Source organism: Alexandromys fortis, unplaced genomic scaffold (assembly GCF_014885135.2).
Source record: "Alexandromys fortis isolate MF-2015 unplaced genomic scaffold, M_Fortis_MF-2015_v1.1 scaffold_141, whole genome shotgun sequence".
Classification (NCBI taxonomy): domain Eukaryota; kingdom Metazoa; phylum Chordata; class Mammalia; order Rodentia; family Cricetidae; genus Alexandromys; species Alexandromys fortis.
Window position 1 is genome coordinate 4,503,567 of NW_026068060.1, and position 17,774 is coordinate 4,521,340.

Genomic DNA, 17,774 nt, shown 5'->3' on the forward strand with positions numbered 1-17,774 from the left:
GGGGGGGGGGGGGGGGGGATGTGATATAGAAGTGAATACTTTACATTAATACGGACTTTGGTTTATCAATACAAATTTAAGATTAATTTTGTATATGTATATTTCTACTCTTGCTTAAGTCATTACATTTATATAGTTCATTTAAAAACTTGGTATATAATTTAAAATTAGATTTATAGTCATTTATAGCAGACAAGCTTATAGTCATGTTAAGTTTTCTAGATGTACAGAGACATATTTCAGTTAGAGAGATAATCTTCAATACTTCAAAGAATTACAGAATATGACAATTAAAAGGTTATAAAAACAGACTTTTATCAACAGGGAGTCAAGTCTGCTTCTGGCAGCACGAATCACAGAGGGTAATGGACATTGAAGAAACTTATTATAGAATTTACTTTCAATGAGACAAGGCTAGCCATTTGGGAATGAAACTGTTCTTGCCTTGACTGCTTGGCAGTATTCTATATAAACTAGACACACAGGACCCACAGAAAAATGACTGCTGAACTTGTGAAAAGTGAGAAGTCCTTCCAAATTTGTGCTTCATGAAAGAGTCTGCCAGACATTCTGCAGGGCACAGAAGAGAGTGTCTGAAATGATGTAGGTGGGTCTTCTATGTGTTAATTTCATTGGTTAATAAAGAAAACTGCCTTGGCTTTTTGATAGGGCAGAACTTAGATAGGCAGAGTAGACAAAACAGAATTCTGGGAGGAAGAAAGCAGAGTCAGGCAGTCGCCATGAAGCTCCGGCCCAAGATGGACGTAGGTTAGAATCTTCCCAGTAAGCCACCACCTCATGGTGCTACGCACATTAGTAGAAATGGATTAATCAAGATGTGAGAGTTAGCCAGTAAGAGGCTAGAGCTAATGGGCCAGGCAGTGTTTAAATGAATACAATTTGTGTGTTATTTTGGGTGTATAGCTAGCCGTGTGGGAGCCAGGCAGGATGAAAAGCAGGCCTGCTTGCCTCATCACTACAAATATCAATATAGGCAAAACAGTCTTTCAAATCTTCTACTTCATGGAATAGTCTGCCAGATACTATAGGTACATTAGAAAAGAACTTTGTGTGACTTTCCAGGCAGCAAGATGTCTTTGTCAAATAGCGTTTTCGAAGTTGCTTACATTGAACTTCCTGTTTATTTAGATAATATCAGATCCTTCTGGATTTGAAGACAGACAGTTATAGGCTTTTTTAGTTATGATGTAAATTAAATATGAAACTTTAGACTCACAAAAATAAAATAGATGTTAGAATATTTTCTTTAATTTTACTAGACACAAAAGACTAACTATTGCAACTGTAATTCTTGCTTGGTGCCTGTTTTGTTATATGTAATTTTACTATATTAAAGTTAAAATATTTTATATAGAATGAAAAGGGGAAATGATGTAGGATTCTTCTCAGCATGCTATACAGATGTTATTAGTGGTGGTTAATAAAGAAGATGCTTTGGCCTATGGCAGGGCAGAACATAGCTAGGCAGAAAAACTAAACTGAATACAGGGAGAAAAGAAGACAGAGTTATATACCATGTAGCCAGCCAAGAAGCAAGATGTGAGGTAACAAACCATGAACCCTGTGGTAAAATATAAAATAACAGAAATGGGTTAATTTAAAATATAAGAGCTAGCTAGAAATATGCCTGAGCTGTTGACCAAACAGTACTGTAATTAATGTAGGTTTGTGTAATTATTTGTGACTGGGTTGCCAGGAAATAAAAGCACAATCTCCATTTTCACTCTAGAGGCATCTCATCAAGTAAATTTGTATTTTAGTAGAAACACTTCTAGTATTTCAGGGTATTTCATTTTGCTCTTCCAAGGTAGAGTGTTCCTTGGATGCATATTCCATTACAAACTTGATGTCCAGTGAAAACATCCCTCTGCTTCATAGCTCATAAATCCTGCAGCCAAACATAGGTCACATGTAAACAACAACTGTTGTTAAAGCAAAAAAGAGACCATGAATTAGGAAAAAAAAAAAAAAAAGAAGTATCCATGGAAGGGCTTAGAAGTAGAAAAAAGATGTGGAAATGATGCAATTTTTATTCTCCCAAAATTGTTTTTTTTTTTTTTAAGTTGAAATAGGTTTTATGGCCATGTGCTCCAGAAACAAGAAATTTGTATTAGAGCAAACCAAGTTTTAGTCACACACTTTCTCTCAGGATGTACATCTTAAACATGTAAAAACATGGTTCTTTTAGACAGGGCAATACCATTTTATTCAGTTCGATTTTGGTCAAACTAGTGTATCTTCTGTAATTTAGTTTCATAATAAGTTCAATTCTTTTATTTACATTCTGGAATCACTGGTCTGCATATGCTAGAAATGACCAGCCAGAACATTTATCAATTGTATGATATTTTGTTTGTGTTCTGACAAATAATCTAATCACTTACCTGGAGATTAGAGGGTGGAGCTAACCACTAGTTGACCATAGCACTCAGGATGAGGTGGCTCAAACCTTTAACCCCAGCACTCTGGGGGTGGAGTCAAGAACATAAAGTGGGTGGAGACAAAATCTCAGCCACCATTTGGTCTGAGAATTTGGAGAGGTAAAAAGTGAATGTGGCTGCTCCTTTGCTTCTCTGGTCTCCCAGCTTTATCCCAATATCTGACTCTGGGATTAAGACAAATTAGGACCACACTTCAATCAAGCATCTAAAAATTATTACCTCACTACTTATTTCTAACGTGTGCCACTTTCAAAGAAGGAAAGCTTTCATGTTCCTTTTTGCCTATCCCTTTCTGTGCTGGGACTACATACACGTCTTTGAAGTCGGTCAGTGAACTCAATTCTTACAAAGGTCTCTCTTCATTTGTAAATTTGCAATAAAATCCAGAGAAGTCAGAGGTCACTCATTCACTGTTCTATATTCCTTCTCGCTGACCAGTTATGACCCAGCCTTGAAGCAATTGCAGGACTTTCTTTCCAGCACTGGGCAGCAGAAGATGGAATTAGTGTTCAATGCAACTCTCAACTGCATAGTGTAAGATAAGCCTTAGCTACAAGAGACATTGCTCTAAATAGAAATAAAAATCAACAGAACTTGAGAAAAATGGAGAAGAAAATTCTAAGGACCTAGAAACAAAAGGGAATAGAAAGAAATAAGAGATTAGAGCAGCGATGCACTTAAAGAAAATCAAATTTAAAAATCAAAACAATGGAGACTATTGCAGCTGTTTATCTACACTGTTTCCCCTATGGTGTATACAAGTAAACATTCCTCCTATTCTGGTCTGAAGGAAGAAACCATGCTCCATACACAAATCTTCTTGCTGCTGAAATGTACCGCTGACTACATGACTCAAATTTATGATTTTACAACTCAATGGTGGTTGAGTTTCTTAACCTAAGCAAATAGTTGGTTTAATCACAAGAACAAGGTCATTGCCCTGGGGAGCAATGGAGTGGGATCAAGGCTGCATGATCCAACATAAGAAAATTTGTCTCAGAAACATTTTTCTACAAGGCTGGAGGCACTGCTGTTCTAGAATTAATATGTCTTCTGAGGGATAAATCATTCCACACACTCAGTAGTTTAATAAGCAAAAATCTTTTTAATAACAGCATGCATCTAGTGGTGGTTAATGTTAAAAGAGGAGCCTGCCTGGCACAGATTTTGCTATATATATGTCATCCTTAAGTATCTTTTAGGTTCAAGCTCAAGGTTATATTTTGAACAATTTAAATAGGGACAGGAGAAGGCATGTCTAGCCACTTAGGCAGATGGAGATTCCCAGAGCAAAGCTATCTTTCTGATCATGCATTATGATCTAAATATATCATAATATATGGTTTAAAACATAAATAGATCAAAATGTATGATCTAAAAAACACATTTAAAAGCTGTATTAATGCCACAGTCCTACATATACAAAGAAAATAGAACACAATTCAAAAAAAATATGGGAAAGCCACCTATCCTCAATGTTAAAGATGTTCTTAAATGAACAGTTGTTCTGAGTTATTCTAATCTCAAAATAAGCCTTCCCTGACTGCTGTCTGTCTCATGACTGCGAAATTACTGTATAGAATTTCATTCTTTAAGCTTTATTATATGTGTGTGTGTATGTGTGTGTGTGTGTGTTTGCCCACATGTGTGAAGTACCCAAAGAGGTCAGAAGGAATCAGATCCCTTGGAACCTGAGTTACAGGAGATGGTGAGCAACCATGGTTTCTAGCAACCTAACCTGTGTCCTCTTCAACAACACCCATTGCTCTCAATTGTGAAGCTATTTTTAAAAATTTATTTTTAAACATTTTAATTAAAATGTATTATATGACTTTCAACTTTCCATGTCCTCTCTCCATTCCTTTCCAAATTCTTCCCTTCCAATTCATTTCTTGTTAAGTATGTGTGAATAAGTATGTGCACATAAATGAATAAAATCTCCTGGGTCTGTTTCTATTGGTCGTATGTTATGGTTTGAGAACAAAAGATGCTGCTTTGGATACATAAATAGGGAGCACATGCCTGCCTGAGGATAACACACACTTGCAGGAGAAGTTTACTCTTTATTGAGCAACTTGAGTCTGACCCTAGGCTGCCTTCAACAGAAAATATTATCAAGAATAGGAAACATTGAGTGGTAAATAACTAAGCCAACACTTGCTGGTGCCATGTCCTTGAGTTCAATTGCTGCAGGGAAGACTATGACCACAGTCCTGAGTCAATCACAGTCCCCATAGGTTCCATGGACCTCCTACCATATATACCCCATTGATCCTTTTCACCTTGATTGACTTTGAAATTCTGAAATTCCTCCATCCACTTCCTAAGTATCATGGTTACAGGCTTGTGGTACCATGCCTTAATTGTCATCAACTTCATCTAGTGAGTCATTAGAATGTTGGGATGACTAAAATGAGCAGTTACACTTAAGTATATTAAAAAATCACTTATCTCTGTGTGCCTGGGTTTCACCATCTGTAAAATAAGAAAGTCCTCTACCCTAGTCCCTTGATGAATTATAGTAGAGTCAAAGATAAAGAAACACAATATTGTTCATAGTCTGAAGTCAGTGGACTTTATAAAATGAGGCAATTCTCTGGCATATATTTGAGGTCCTAAGAAAGTATTATAATTGTTTAGTCCCCAGAATGAACAAATAAAAGAATGTATGATAGTGTACGTATTTTATATAAAAAGAGAACTTATTATTCAAATTATCCCATGTTCCTATTCTCTTTGTATGAAATTATGTTTACAGTCTGAAAGGAAGATAATAGTTTACTGTTGTAATGTTTCTTCTAATCATATTTGAGCACCAATGAGACAGCTCAGTGGGAAAGGTCTGTGGTGTACAAGGCTAGAAACCTGACCTCAATCCCTTTAGAAAATCAAGCTATGGTAGTAAATACAGAGTTGTTTGCCAATTGTCCTTATTTATTACATATCTACCAGATAAATGAGAATGCTTCTTTAAATACACACATGAAGTATTTACTGTTTCTTATAGTTTCTTCTATTAAGCATTTTAACATTAACATTTTTAAAATGTGTTGACAAAACAACACACATTTGGAGTGCATCATCCACCCTTGCACTTGTACTCAGGAGGGGTACACATGAGCATCATGAGTTCTAATGTATCCCTGAATCATTACTGACATCCAAGTCAGGATGAATAACAAACAACAAAAATCTCAGGGAAAACTGTGAAAATATGAAAAACAAAACCAAGAACAGCAACCTACCACCCTTTCACAGACACCCTTACTTGAAAAGTATGATCACACACTGTCTGATATTTAAATAACCAATGAACACTTAGATGATGGGGATACCGTTCTACACATAATAGCTGAAAAAATACCTATCGCTGGTTAAAAGCACAATAGAAGATAAACAAAAACCACAGAAGGAAATAATGACCACAAAATAAACTTCACTAAATGGATTTGCCACACACATAGCACACTTTAGTATCTACCTCAAATGTTTCAAGATAGAAACCATAATTCAGTGTTCTTCAACATCAGTCTTGAGTGAACATGGCAAATAATTTACTTCCTTCAAGGCTATGATGAAAAATAATTTTGTTCTTGAATCTGAACACAACTATGATGTCTAAAGTCTCTAGCAAATTGTTTATATAAATAGGGTTTTTCTCTGTATGAATTTGTCCCTATTTAGAGACCTCAAAATTATATAAATAACCTAGAAAGTATTTACAATGCTAGAGACATGGCTGGGGGTTTAAGAAATGCTCATTCCCAGGACCAAGGTCACATTTTTGACAACTTCCTGTAATTCCTGTTTCAAGAAGATCCAAGGAACCAATGTTCTCACAATATATAGCATGCATACTCACATACCCACACAAACACAAACTGACATCACATAGCTACAATTAAAACAACCCTTTAAACACTTTTTCACTCACTAACATTTTTCTCTTGTAAGTATTCATTCCTGTTAACACAGGAGTTGAGACATCTAACCGCTTACTTACAGAGTTTTTCTTCACCATGAATTCGGTCACATAAACAGAAAGCAAACACTTAGGCTTGAAGTCGGACAAATTAATCCTCCTAAGTAGGTGGTACCACCAGATTTAGGAAATGCTCCTCTGCTAGAGACAATATGCCACTGGGGATAAGCTTTGAGAATTTACACCCACACACCATTTGCAGTTCCCACTCTCTGCTTCATGCTGCAATTTAAGGACGTGAGTTTTTAAGCTCCTGCTTTAGCTGCCATGTCTGACACTTGTTGCTATGCCACTTTCCTGGTGATCCTATATCCCTCTGCAAGCAAGGGCCAAAATAAATGCTTTTATAAGTACACACAGACATTATATCACAACAGAAAAGGAACAAGTACACATCCATAAAGTTGCCACCTGAATTTCTTATGTCACACAATTGAAGAGAAGCATAAAATCTAAAAGGGTTACATTATCATTTAAATTCATAGGGCAAGTGTTACAGCTCTGGAAGGAAAGGTAGACGGACTATCTCGTATCAGGCTACACGTACACCTATGAAGGAAAGGTATCCTGGATACCTATACCTGTGAGTAGAAAAGAATCCTGTCAGGAAGTCAGACTATACCTGAAGTTGTGCTACAGTGGGGAATGATCTCCCTGCTGGATATAACAGTCCTGTTGCTCTCTGAGAGTGATCTCTTTATCCTACATACACATAAGGCTTCATATAATTTATAAATTCAGTTTTGTTCGTGACTTAGCTGGTGCAATTAATATGAAAACAGACATCATAATGCTTGAACAGATTGTGTTGACACTGTCATTTTTTTCTATAGAATAAATAATGTTGGTTATCTGGTTGTAAAGATTGTAAAGATCTTACCAAATAATTTATAAGAAGAAGACTTTACCTTCTTTTTCAGGTACTCAAAGATTATTGCAATATGCAAAAGTTTTTTTTGTTTTGTTTTGTTTTTCGAGACAGGGTTTCTCTGTGGCTTTGGAGCCTGTCCTGGAACTAGCTCTGTAGACCAGGCTGGTCTCGACCTCACAGAAATCCGCCTGCCTCTGCCTCCCAAGTGCTGGGATTAAAGGCGTGCGCTACCATCACCCGGCTTGCAAAAGTTTTATTAGGTTGATTATACACAAAAAGTTTTACTCCTGTATAAAGTACAAAACATTACCACATTAACAATATTTATAGTCTCACTGCAGCATGACTTTTCTGATGTTTTTGAAGACGACACTGATTAAATTCATAGGGTTTCTCTCCAGTATGGGTTCTCCTATGCATTCAGAGATAATTGTGACATCCAAAGGCTTTACCACACTAATTCCATTCTCGGGTTTCTCTCCAGTGTATTCTTTTATGCATTTGAAGATGAAAAAGACACGAAACAGATTTACCACATTGATTACATTCATACAGTTTCTCTCCAGTATGCGTTCTTTTATGCCTTTGAAGAGTAGTGTGATAAGCAAAGGCTTTACCACACTGATGACATTTATAGGGTTTCTCTCCAGTGTGTGTTCTTTTATGCATTTGAAGAGTACTGGGCTGAGCAAAGGCTTTACGACACTGATTACATTCATAAGGTTTCTCTCCAGTATGTGTTCTTTTATGCCTTTGAAGATGACTATGGCATACAAAGCCCTTACCACACTGATTACATTCATAGGGTTTCTCTCCAGTATGTGTTCTTTTATGCCTTCGAAGACTACTTTGACATGCAAAGGCTTTACCACACTGATTACATTCATAAGGTTTCTCTCCGGTATGGGTTCTTTTGTGCATTTGAAGACTACTTTGGCATGTAAATGTTTTACCACATTGCTCACAGTCATAGGGTTTCTCTCCAGTATGTGTTCTTTTATGCCGTTGAAGACTACTTTGACATGCAAAGGCTTTACCACACTGATTACATTCATAGGGTTTCTCACCAGTATGGGTTCTTTTATGCAATTGAAGAGTGCTGTGTTGAGTAAAGGCTTTACCACATTGCTTGCATTCATAGGGTTTCTCTCCAGTGTGTGTTCTTTTGTGGATTTGAAGAGTGCTGCAATGAGCAAAGGCTTTACCACACTGATTACAGTCATAGGGTTTCTCTCCAGTATGTGTTCTTTTATGCCTTTGAACAAGACTGTAACGTGCAAAGGCTTTACCACATTGATTACATTCATAAGGTTTCTCTCCAGTACATGTTCTTGCATTTCTTTGAAGGTGACTGCCATTTGCAAAGGCTTTAATACATTCAGTATATACAGAAAGTTTCTCTCCAATTTCATTTCTTTCATGCCTGCAACAATAATTAGCACATATAAAAGTTTTACCACACTTAATACACTGCTGAATCTTCATATCTATGTGAAGTTTACTATTTTCTCAATTATAAAGTAAGGGATCAGATATTAAGGTTTTATTGCTGTGTTTAGACTCATGTTGTGTCCTTTAGCTAAGTGTCATTTTGTATCTTTGAAGACATCTGTGATGGTAAATTCCTTTATTTCATGGTTCACTTTACAGAAACTTTTATTCTACTATGTTTTCCACATATCTAAAGAGAACTAGATAAAGTTAGAACTTTACCACCTTCACTGCATTCATAAATTTTCCTATACTGAGACTGATATTACATTTGCTAAATGAACTAGAACTACTAGAGTATTTACACAGTCCTAGAACTCATAGGGTTTTTCTGCAGTGTAAGTTTGTTGGTGTATTAACAGTGATGGTGGAAAACCAATTACTTGAATACTTGAATCAAATTCGGCAAGTATACTCAACATGGGGACTACATATCTTATAATTGTTCTGAGAGAGAGGCACGTTGCATTTTTTCATATCCCTATGCTCATATGCTTCTAACAAGAGTAACCTATGGTATACAAAGTAAAAGAAGAACAACAAATAAAAGATTTCCCCATTGAATTCTCACAGATTGACTTTCTATTCATCTTAGACTTTTGGTATAGGAATTGAAGTTTACCTACAACAATTGTCCTTTGACACTTGATTTGAACTGCCCCTCTCACTAAACTTAGCACAGAAACAAGTATATGAGTAATACAAGCTTGACTATGGACTATTGGCTTATTAGAAGGATAAGGAGTAATACTTATCACCTCCTGGATAATATGAGTAGCATGAAATAAATGGATTGGCAGGTCTACAGTATAATTCTCATGGTACTATGATTCACAAGGTAGTATTTGTTAAGCTGGTGTTTCCTTGTCCTCTTTCTTAAAAGAATGCCTTTGAAATGTAACTTACCTACCTGAAATTGAGAAGTACTGTTCCAGGAGAATGTAATAATCATCAATGCACTTTCAACTGTGCTTATTTATGCTACTGCCTTTGTTTAAAACTTCCAGGACACATTACAAAAATCATCAGAGGCACATTTGTAGCAACTTGCACATGAAAATTACCTGTTATATCTTCTAGAACTTTGACAATGTTCTTCAATATTATGGTCTTCCCAATTGCATCCTAAAATACAGTATCAGAAAATGCATATATTATTGAACATTCTGCAAAATTTAAGTTACTATCTCTATTGAACCTTAGAACCATGGCTAACTTATTCATCTCATTCTTCTTCTTTCTCACTCAACAAAAGAGCATCAATAACCAAAGAACAGTTGTCCCTTTATTTGGAAACATGAAGGAAAATTCACTTTTTACCTATAGTAGTGAGGTTCTTATAGGTCTCCAGCATCACATCTTTGTAGAGATTCTTATGGGAAGGATCCAGCAAATTCCACTCTTCCCAAGAGAAGTTGATATGTACATCATCATAGGTCACTGCATTCTAAAATATCCCATACATGTGTACATCAGAAAGTGTGATACTGACAATACTGTAGATGTTTACTTCTTTGCAGTACAGTCATATAATTCTAGTGTTCCCCACTCTCATTCCATGACATAAGTATTACAGTGAATCATCAAGTCACTTTACAAGGAAACGGAATAAGAGGTTCAACTCTGTCATTTCTGTATCCTTTGAATGGGATAACACCCATTCTTGAAAGAGCAATATCTATTAACAAACAGAGAGAGACAAGTAACCAGATCAACAGCATAGAGTCCACATGAGAAAATTTCTATGAACAAGAATTACTAAAAAACTACAAAAGAGAAAAATAAGATTTACAAACTCGGTGTACTGACTCATGCCTTTAACCACAGCACTAAGAAGGCAGAGGCAGGTATATCTGCCTCTGAGTTGAATCCCAGCCAAGTCTATGCAATCAAGTCCAGGGCTTGCAGAGTACATATTAAGACCCTGTTTTCAGTGCAAAAATCAGTCAAACAAATAAAAAAGAGAAAGAACTCAGAGGTTTTTTAACTGAAGATCCTACAAAGAGGTACGCATTCACTCCAGTTCTGTATTCACCTTCCGGAAACCTGAATTGCCCTAATTTAAACTGTAACAGCAATAAAATTTGACAAAAAGGCACTTCATGTTTATGCAGTTACAAATGGACAGATGAAAACACTAGCAATATAAGTGTTTGACATAAATATTAAACACAGGGCTGGGGAGATAGCTCAGTACTGACGAGTTCTTGCTGGTCTTGCATATAGGTGGGCACAATTGCCAGTACTTACATGGGGATCACAACTATCCATTATTCCAAGTTCAGGATTTCTGAGATCACTGTGAGGACCAGGTACCCACGTGGTGCATATCCATACAGGCAGTTAAAATAGTCATATTGATTGAAAAAAAATCAAACAAACACAACAAGCAAGGAGTTCATATACCTGTAATCCAATGACTCAGAATATTCAAGCAGTATTAATGTCATAAATACATGCCATCCTGAGAATCAGAATGATACTCTCTGCTCAATTTTAAGATCCAAGATGTTCGTGAAGCTTAGCAGAGCAGTGAAAAACCTAGATTCCAGGGCCCTCACCCAATAATATCAAAACAAATGAAGCCAGAAATGTTGGTCCACCTTTACTCTCAGGACTTTGGAGTCAAATTCAGAGAGACCTCTGAGTATTAGGTCAGCCTGGTATACAAAGCTATGTTCGGGACAGTCAGGGCTACACAGACAAACCTTGCCTTGAAAACACAAACAAAAAATTAAAACAGCAGGCTACCAATTGCCTTAGCACTAAATAACAACTGTTTGTACTATATTTTATGTGACATAGAGATAGAGTCTACAATGGTGGGGAAGACATAACAATATGAGAAGGAAGATAGCTGATTATTTTCCACCACAACACAGTAAATATGTGCTGTGGGAGCACATTCTGCTCCTTCGGCCAATAGCCTTTAAGATACCAGACCACTTGGTATGGTCTTAAACGTACACCTGCTCTCTTGCTTCCAGCTCCCACTTCAGGCTGCTAGACTCTATTCCTGCTTGTACAAAGGGCTGTTTTCCCCTTAAATAAATAACCCTTTTACTATTCATAATTCTGAACTGGTGTGGGATTGTTCTGTGACTTACGCCTTCATCTGACACCAGACCATTTGGTTTTAGAGCACCCCCAGCTCTGCTGACGCCGAAAGCATGGAGTGCACTCAGCTAGGTGTGAGACCTTCCTCAACTGGCCATGGCATGTGCATGGAGTCAGCAATTTATTTGGATATAGAATTTTCCCGAAGTGGTGGCTTTTCTTAATAGATCGGCCATAGTTCTTTATAGTATATCATTACTTGCCTCAGAGTAGCTTCCAGTCCACATGCTCTTGCTCCAGTGTCTGTTTACTACCACCGCACACCGCATGGAAATTCAGATGGGATACAAGTTTGCTGGGTGCCTGCTGTTATCTTGTTATCCCTATCCTGTTGCAGCTGCTAACCCATCAGGGCCAATCATGGTGCACATAGTCTGTGATTTTTATTAAATAACTAATTATTGATCAAAGCATATCTTTCAGCATTTCACACTAAAATCAGATTGAGACTAGTCACATGATTCCAGGTGTGCTGCTGGATCCAGCTGGGTTTGTTTCATAGGGGGCTTGCAACACCTACTGGCAGGTAATGGTTATTGTACCTAATCCAGCTAATTAAACCACAGGTAAGATTTAATATCCAAAGTATAAATCATAGGTTATTCATTTAAAAGGTCAATATGTCAGACAACCTAACCATCCAAGGTTTCAATAGCCCCTTTACTTATACCATGGGCAAGGTTTTACAAGAGTTATATGATTTCCCTTCTACATCACTATTTTTGATTCTAGGGATTAGTTTTGTCCTCCATATTTTTTTCTTAAAAACATGGTTTGACAATAGGGCTAAGAATGAGGCGTTTTTAGCAATGGTACAGTCTTTACAGACTGATACAAGGCTTCTCAAAAAAAAAAGGTTGGAAATCTGAAGAATGATCTGGCCAATTTAACTAACAAAACTCAGTCAACTGAAGTAATTTTAGAAATGGTACAGACTAATATTAATTTATTTAAAGGAAGATTCACCACTCTGGAGAAGGATACAGCTGATATGGCTCATAAAACATAAACCTAATCAATGACAGTAGTTTCTGAAACATTATTTGAGAGAATTCGCATTGTTGAATGTATTAATCAGACTCTGTCAAAGGGGCATGACAGATTGACTAATAGAATGTCTCTCCAGGAAGGCAATATGCATGCTATAAAGATTATGTCTAAGGATGAGACATTATCTCTACTGGACAGACTTCTTAACTTTGAATCCTCAATGAAGGCATTAGAGCAGAGCACTGGACAGGAGATCCAGACATTACAGAAGGCAGTGGTAAACAGATTTGAAAAGATTAAGGAAATTATCGAATTTGATGACCAGAAACAAAAGGTAAAAAGGCAAAATTTAACCTCATCGGTACCTACAATTCTCTAGGATAGCTTCCCAGAGTTCTGCCTGCCTTTCCAGTAATAACATCAGAAAAAGTATTTGACCCCAAGAACCATAAGGTTGCCAAAGAATATTCATGGGAGCCCACATGTATCTAAAGGAAATTAAACAAGCAATTGTAACTTATAAACTACATTTGTCCTTTTTTTAGGGAAATGGTCAAAACATAGTCTTTCAGTACCAAAGCTCTTTCCTTGCTCTCATCTCTGTCCTTCCTTCACCTCAACTATTCTATTACCTCAAGTTCTTTTCTCATCTCCCTTTCTCCCCTCCTCTTTCCCTTCCATCCTTTCTTCTCCCCCGACTTTCACGTTCTCAGTTTTGCCAGGCGATTTTGTCTTTTTTTCCTTTCCAGGTGAATCTGCGCCTGTTTTTTTCTTAGGATTAACCTTGGAGGGTAGGGTGGAGAGATAGGTGAAGGGGATGGGAGAAGGGGAGGGAGAGGGAACTGCAAAAAAGATAGTTTGTTTTCTTTTTGAAAAAAGAAAAATCAAATAAATTAAACTGAAGAACAGGAAGAGGAGGAGAAGAAGGCCAAAGCTCCTTCCATGCAAGACAAAAAGGAGTTTATTTCAACTATCCCTGGCCTGTCTCAGGCCTGTGACATCACTGTAGAGAATTTCTTTCTTCTCTATTTATGTTGAATTGGTGTACTTACAATACCCTTCTCCACTGTAACTACACCTACTTTACAGTTGGTCAGTGAACTCAATTCATACACAGGTCCCACTTCATTTGCAAATTCACATTAAAATCTAGAGAAGTTGGAGGATACTCATTCACTGGTCTATTTTCCTCCCAAAGAGCAGTCAAGGACAGCTTAGAAGGAATTGTAGGACTGTCTGCCCAGCACTGGGCAACAGAGGCAGCATTAGGTATTCAAAGTGATTCCCAATTGTATAGTGTGAGGTGAGCCTGAGCTACAGGAAACATTGATCTGAACCAGTGGTTCTCAATCATCCTAATACTGTGACCCATTCAGACAGTTCCTCATGATATTGTGACCCCAACAACAAAATTATTTTCACTGCTACTTCATAACTATACTTTTGCTACTGTTATGAATTACAATATAAATATCTGTGTTTTCCAGTGGTCTTAGGCCACTCCTGTGATAGGGTCACTTGATCCCCCAAAGCTCAGAGATGTGACCGCCAAGGTTAGGAACCACTGCCCTAAATTAATATAAATAAATACATAAATAAATAAAAAGCATTTAAGAAAATGGAATGAAATTCTTAAAATAGTAAAATATTAAAAAATAGAAAGATAGACGTAATGCATTTTTTAAAATGATACCAAGAATTGATGTTTTAAAATGATAAAAAATAATTGGAAGAAAACTTAGCTCTACTGACTTTGAAATGGAGTAGACACTACCCTGGTAGAGGGAATGCCATTCATAAAAGAGTGTGTATGACTCTGTCCCATGTACATGTTAGCCACTGAGTGCTGTAAGCTAGCACATGGAGTTACAGCAAAAGGCCTGTGTCTCAAAACTCTCAGCTGACTTAGCTGGGTCAACCAGAATTGCACACATCTGAATTGGAGATTTGCTAATTAGAAACTGAATACCTAGTAGTTCAAGCCAACCTCCCAAAAATGTACACCCACCAATTCTGTCTTCAGTCACATGGAAAGAATTAATACATCAGAAAAATTACAGAGAAAGTCACTCACCATGCCCCAGCAGTCCCTCATTGTAATGGAGACCCCTGCAGCTCACAGCCTTCAACTTCAGTCAGTGATCTTGCTGCTGTCTAGTCTGTTTCCCCTACAGTGTGGACAGTACACTGTTCCTCCTCTTCTGGTCTGAAGGGAGAAACTTTGCTCCACACACAAACCCTTTCCCTGTTCTGCAACAAGCAGTGCACTCTGTGACTCAAACTGGTAATCTTAGTACTCTTGTGCTGCAGGTGTGTATTGCCAGCTTTACATAATGTTAGTCAGGAGCATAACAAGGACAATGCCCTGAGGGGTACAGACAGGGTCCAAGTCCACCTCAAGCAACAAAGAAGATCCTGACTCAAAAGTGCGTTTTCTAAAAGACTGGAGATGCTGCTTTTCTAGAATTACTGTACCTTTACATCACACAAGATCTTTATGTTAGTGGTCCCTTGAGCAGCTTTTAGAGGCTGGTTTTTGTTGTTGTTGTTTTTTTTTTTTTTTTTTCCCAGTGGAGGGATGGGCCTTTCTGCTGGTTGTAAATCAGGCTGGTCTCCTTTGTTATGAGAATGTAGCTGGTTAATTCTTGGATAACAAACATTTACATCTTATACTTATCTCTAACAGGTGTGGTTAGCAACTACTTATCTTTGGGGTATTTGGGATGCAGCCCTCCCTTACCTTAATTCGACGTTGTGACTTAATGTCTCCTAAGAACTGGTAAGTCCTCGTGCCATCAGTTCTACTATTCCACATCGTAGTTCAGCAGCGGGGTGCTACTCTAACAGGAGATACTGTTTAGAAGCTCCACAGAACTAACTCCAGGTGGATCCTAAACCTAAGCGTTCAAAGTGAAGACCTTCTGGAAGACAACACAAGCACTAAGAGCTCCGGCATTTCTCAGTGCGGTCAGCAACGCTAGTTCAAAGCACAGTCCCACTCCCAAATTCTCTGCACAGATGTAACCAGCAGAGTTACTCAGAGGCTGCCAGACAGGCCCAGCGAATTGCAAAGATCACACAGAACCACACAGGACCACGCAGGACTATGCAGAACCGCACTGGAAAATGCAGGACCAGCCGGACAATGCTGGACCAGGCAGGAGCATGCCAAACCCGAGTCTGGCCACTGGCTCCCACTCTAGCAAGGGACGACCCACAACACTGGCTTCCAACGGCTCAACTGACCGCTCCTCCTACTCTGGGGATAGCAGCCGCAAGCTCACCATGTCGTGCTTTTACAGCTTGCCCACGCTCTCTGCTCAGCTTCCCACAGCAAAACTCCCCGCACAGCACGCAAAACCATTGGTGCCAGCTTCTCTTCAAAACCAAGCCTGAAGCTGGCTGCCGGAAGGACCCTGCCCGACTCTGATTGGCAGATGTCTGATTGGCTACTTAACCCTGAGTGACAAGACCATCTCCCATAGGGTTACACTGTTCTTAAAGACACAGCATGATGGTTCCTGAAGTTGGCTTAGTGGAAGGCTACAGTTGCTTCCATGCAAGACCAGAAGGAGTTCATTTTAACTAGCCCTGGCTGCTCTGTGTCTCAGGGCTGTGGCATCACTGTAGAGAATTCCAATCTTTCCTCTTTTGAACCTTTAAAAAATATTTTTAGTTATTTAGTGTTTAGCCTGCTCGTTTCTGGGCTACTCATGTGCAGCCACTGCTCAGTGCAGCCTGTTAGCGCGGCCCGACAAACATGTCCCACTTACAGATGAAACTCCTGCGCAAGAAGATCGAGAAGCGGAACATCAAACTGCGGCAGCGAAACCTGAAGCTGCAAGAAGCATCAAACATGAGCCTATCCCAACCTTCCAATGAAGATGTGCCCAAAGAAGAGGTAAAGGTCAGAAAAATTAAGAAAGCCTGAATCTTTCTGTGCACAGTACTGACAGAGGCCGGAAGAAGGCAGGAGATGCCTGAGACTGGAGTTACAGCAAATGGTTAGCTAGCATGTGGGTCATGGAAATGGAACCTGGGTCCTCTATAACAACACCTAGTGTTGTTATTTGCTGAGCCATCTCTCTAGTCTCTCATTTTATTTAAAATTTATTTCCATAGATTGTTAATTAAAATATTATATTACTTTCCCCTTTTATCTCTTCATTCCCTTCCTTCCCACATTCTTCCTTGCTAAGTATGAGTGGATCTATGCTGAAATACATGCATACAACCTGCTGTGTCCATTGGACTAAATGATGGTTCTGAAGAGAGAGTTCATCAGTTAAGAGCACTGACTGCTCTTCCAGGGGATCCGGTTTCAATTTTCAGCACCCATATAATGGCTCACAACTGTCTCTAGCTCTAATTCTAGGGGACCTGACACCCTCACACAAACCTACATGCAGGCAAAACCAATGCACATAAAATAAAAAGAAATAAATTTGAGGTACTGAATGAAATTTAACATCAATTTTGAAATGGAGGTATCTTATTCTAGTATCATCCTGAGTTAATAGGTTTCCCAGCATTATGTTTGTATACTTCAGCTACTAATCTGAAGATATAAAATTGGAGCACTAAAACTTTCAAAGTATAAATTAATGATGAAATTTGATTCTGCAAATCAATATTTTCAAGAAAGCTTTTGGGTTCTTTTGTGGAAGAAAATTGATTAATGACATTTCTTTCACATACCATTTTATTTGAAAACGTAAAGTGACTTTGACATCGTCAACACACAATCTGTTCTATTCTCTCTCACATACACAAAGCCTGTTATTTAATGCCTGTTGTTTAATGGGTATTCACTAATATTGTTTCTGTGTTTTGTTTGAGTTATTTGCTATGTTTCCGAAAT

The 17,774-nt window shown here is 38.0% G+C and overlaps 1 protein-coding gene across 1 annotated transcript; it reads right to left on the reverse strand.

Moving 5' to 3' along the window:
- Window positions 1-1,321: 1,321 nt before the first annotated feature.
- Window positions 1,322-16,146, reverse strand: LOC126487389 (zinc finger protein 431-like). Its single transcript, XM_050120130.1, has 4 exons — window positions 14,988-16,146; window positions 10,127-10,253; window positions 9,871-9,931; window positions 1,322-8,738 (listed from the first exon to the last, which is right to left on the reverse strand). The coding sequence occupies exons 1-4, from the start codon at window positions 15,006-15,008 to the stop codon at window positions 7,772-7,774; spliced, it is 1,176 nt and encodes a 391-aa protein (XP_049976087.1). The 5' UTR covers window positions 15,009-16,146; the 3' UTR covers window positions 1,322-7,771.
- Between the last annotated feature and the right edge of the window lie 1,628 nt (window positions 16,147-17,774).

What these genes read in the sequence shown, in the direction of transcription:
- LOC126487389 (XM_050120130.1), bottom strand. Translation starts at nt 15,008, where the DNA reads ATGAGGGACTGCTGGGGCATG. An exon ending in TGAGGGACTGCTGGGGCATG is followed by an intron (nt 10,254 to 14,987) that starts GTGAGTGACTTT and finishes GGGATATTTTAG; the next exon opens with AATGCAGTGACCTATGATGA. An exon ending in TAAGAACCTCACTACTATAG is followed by an intron (nt 9,932 to 10,126) that starts GTAAAAAGTGAA and finishes ACTGTATTTTAG; the next exon opens with GATGCAATTGGGAAGACCAT.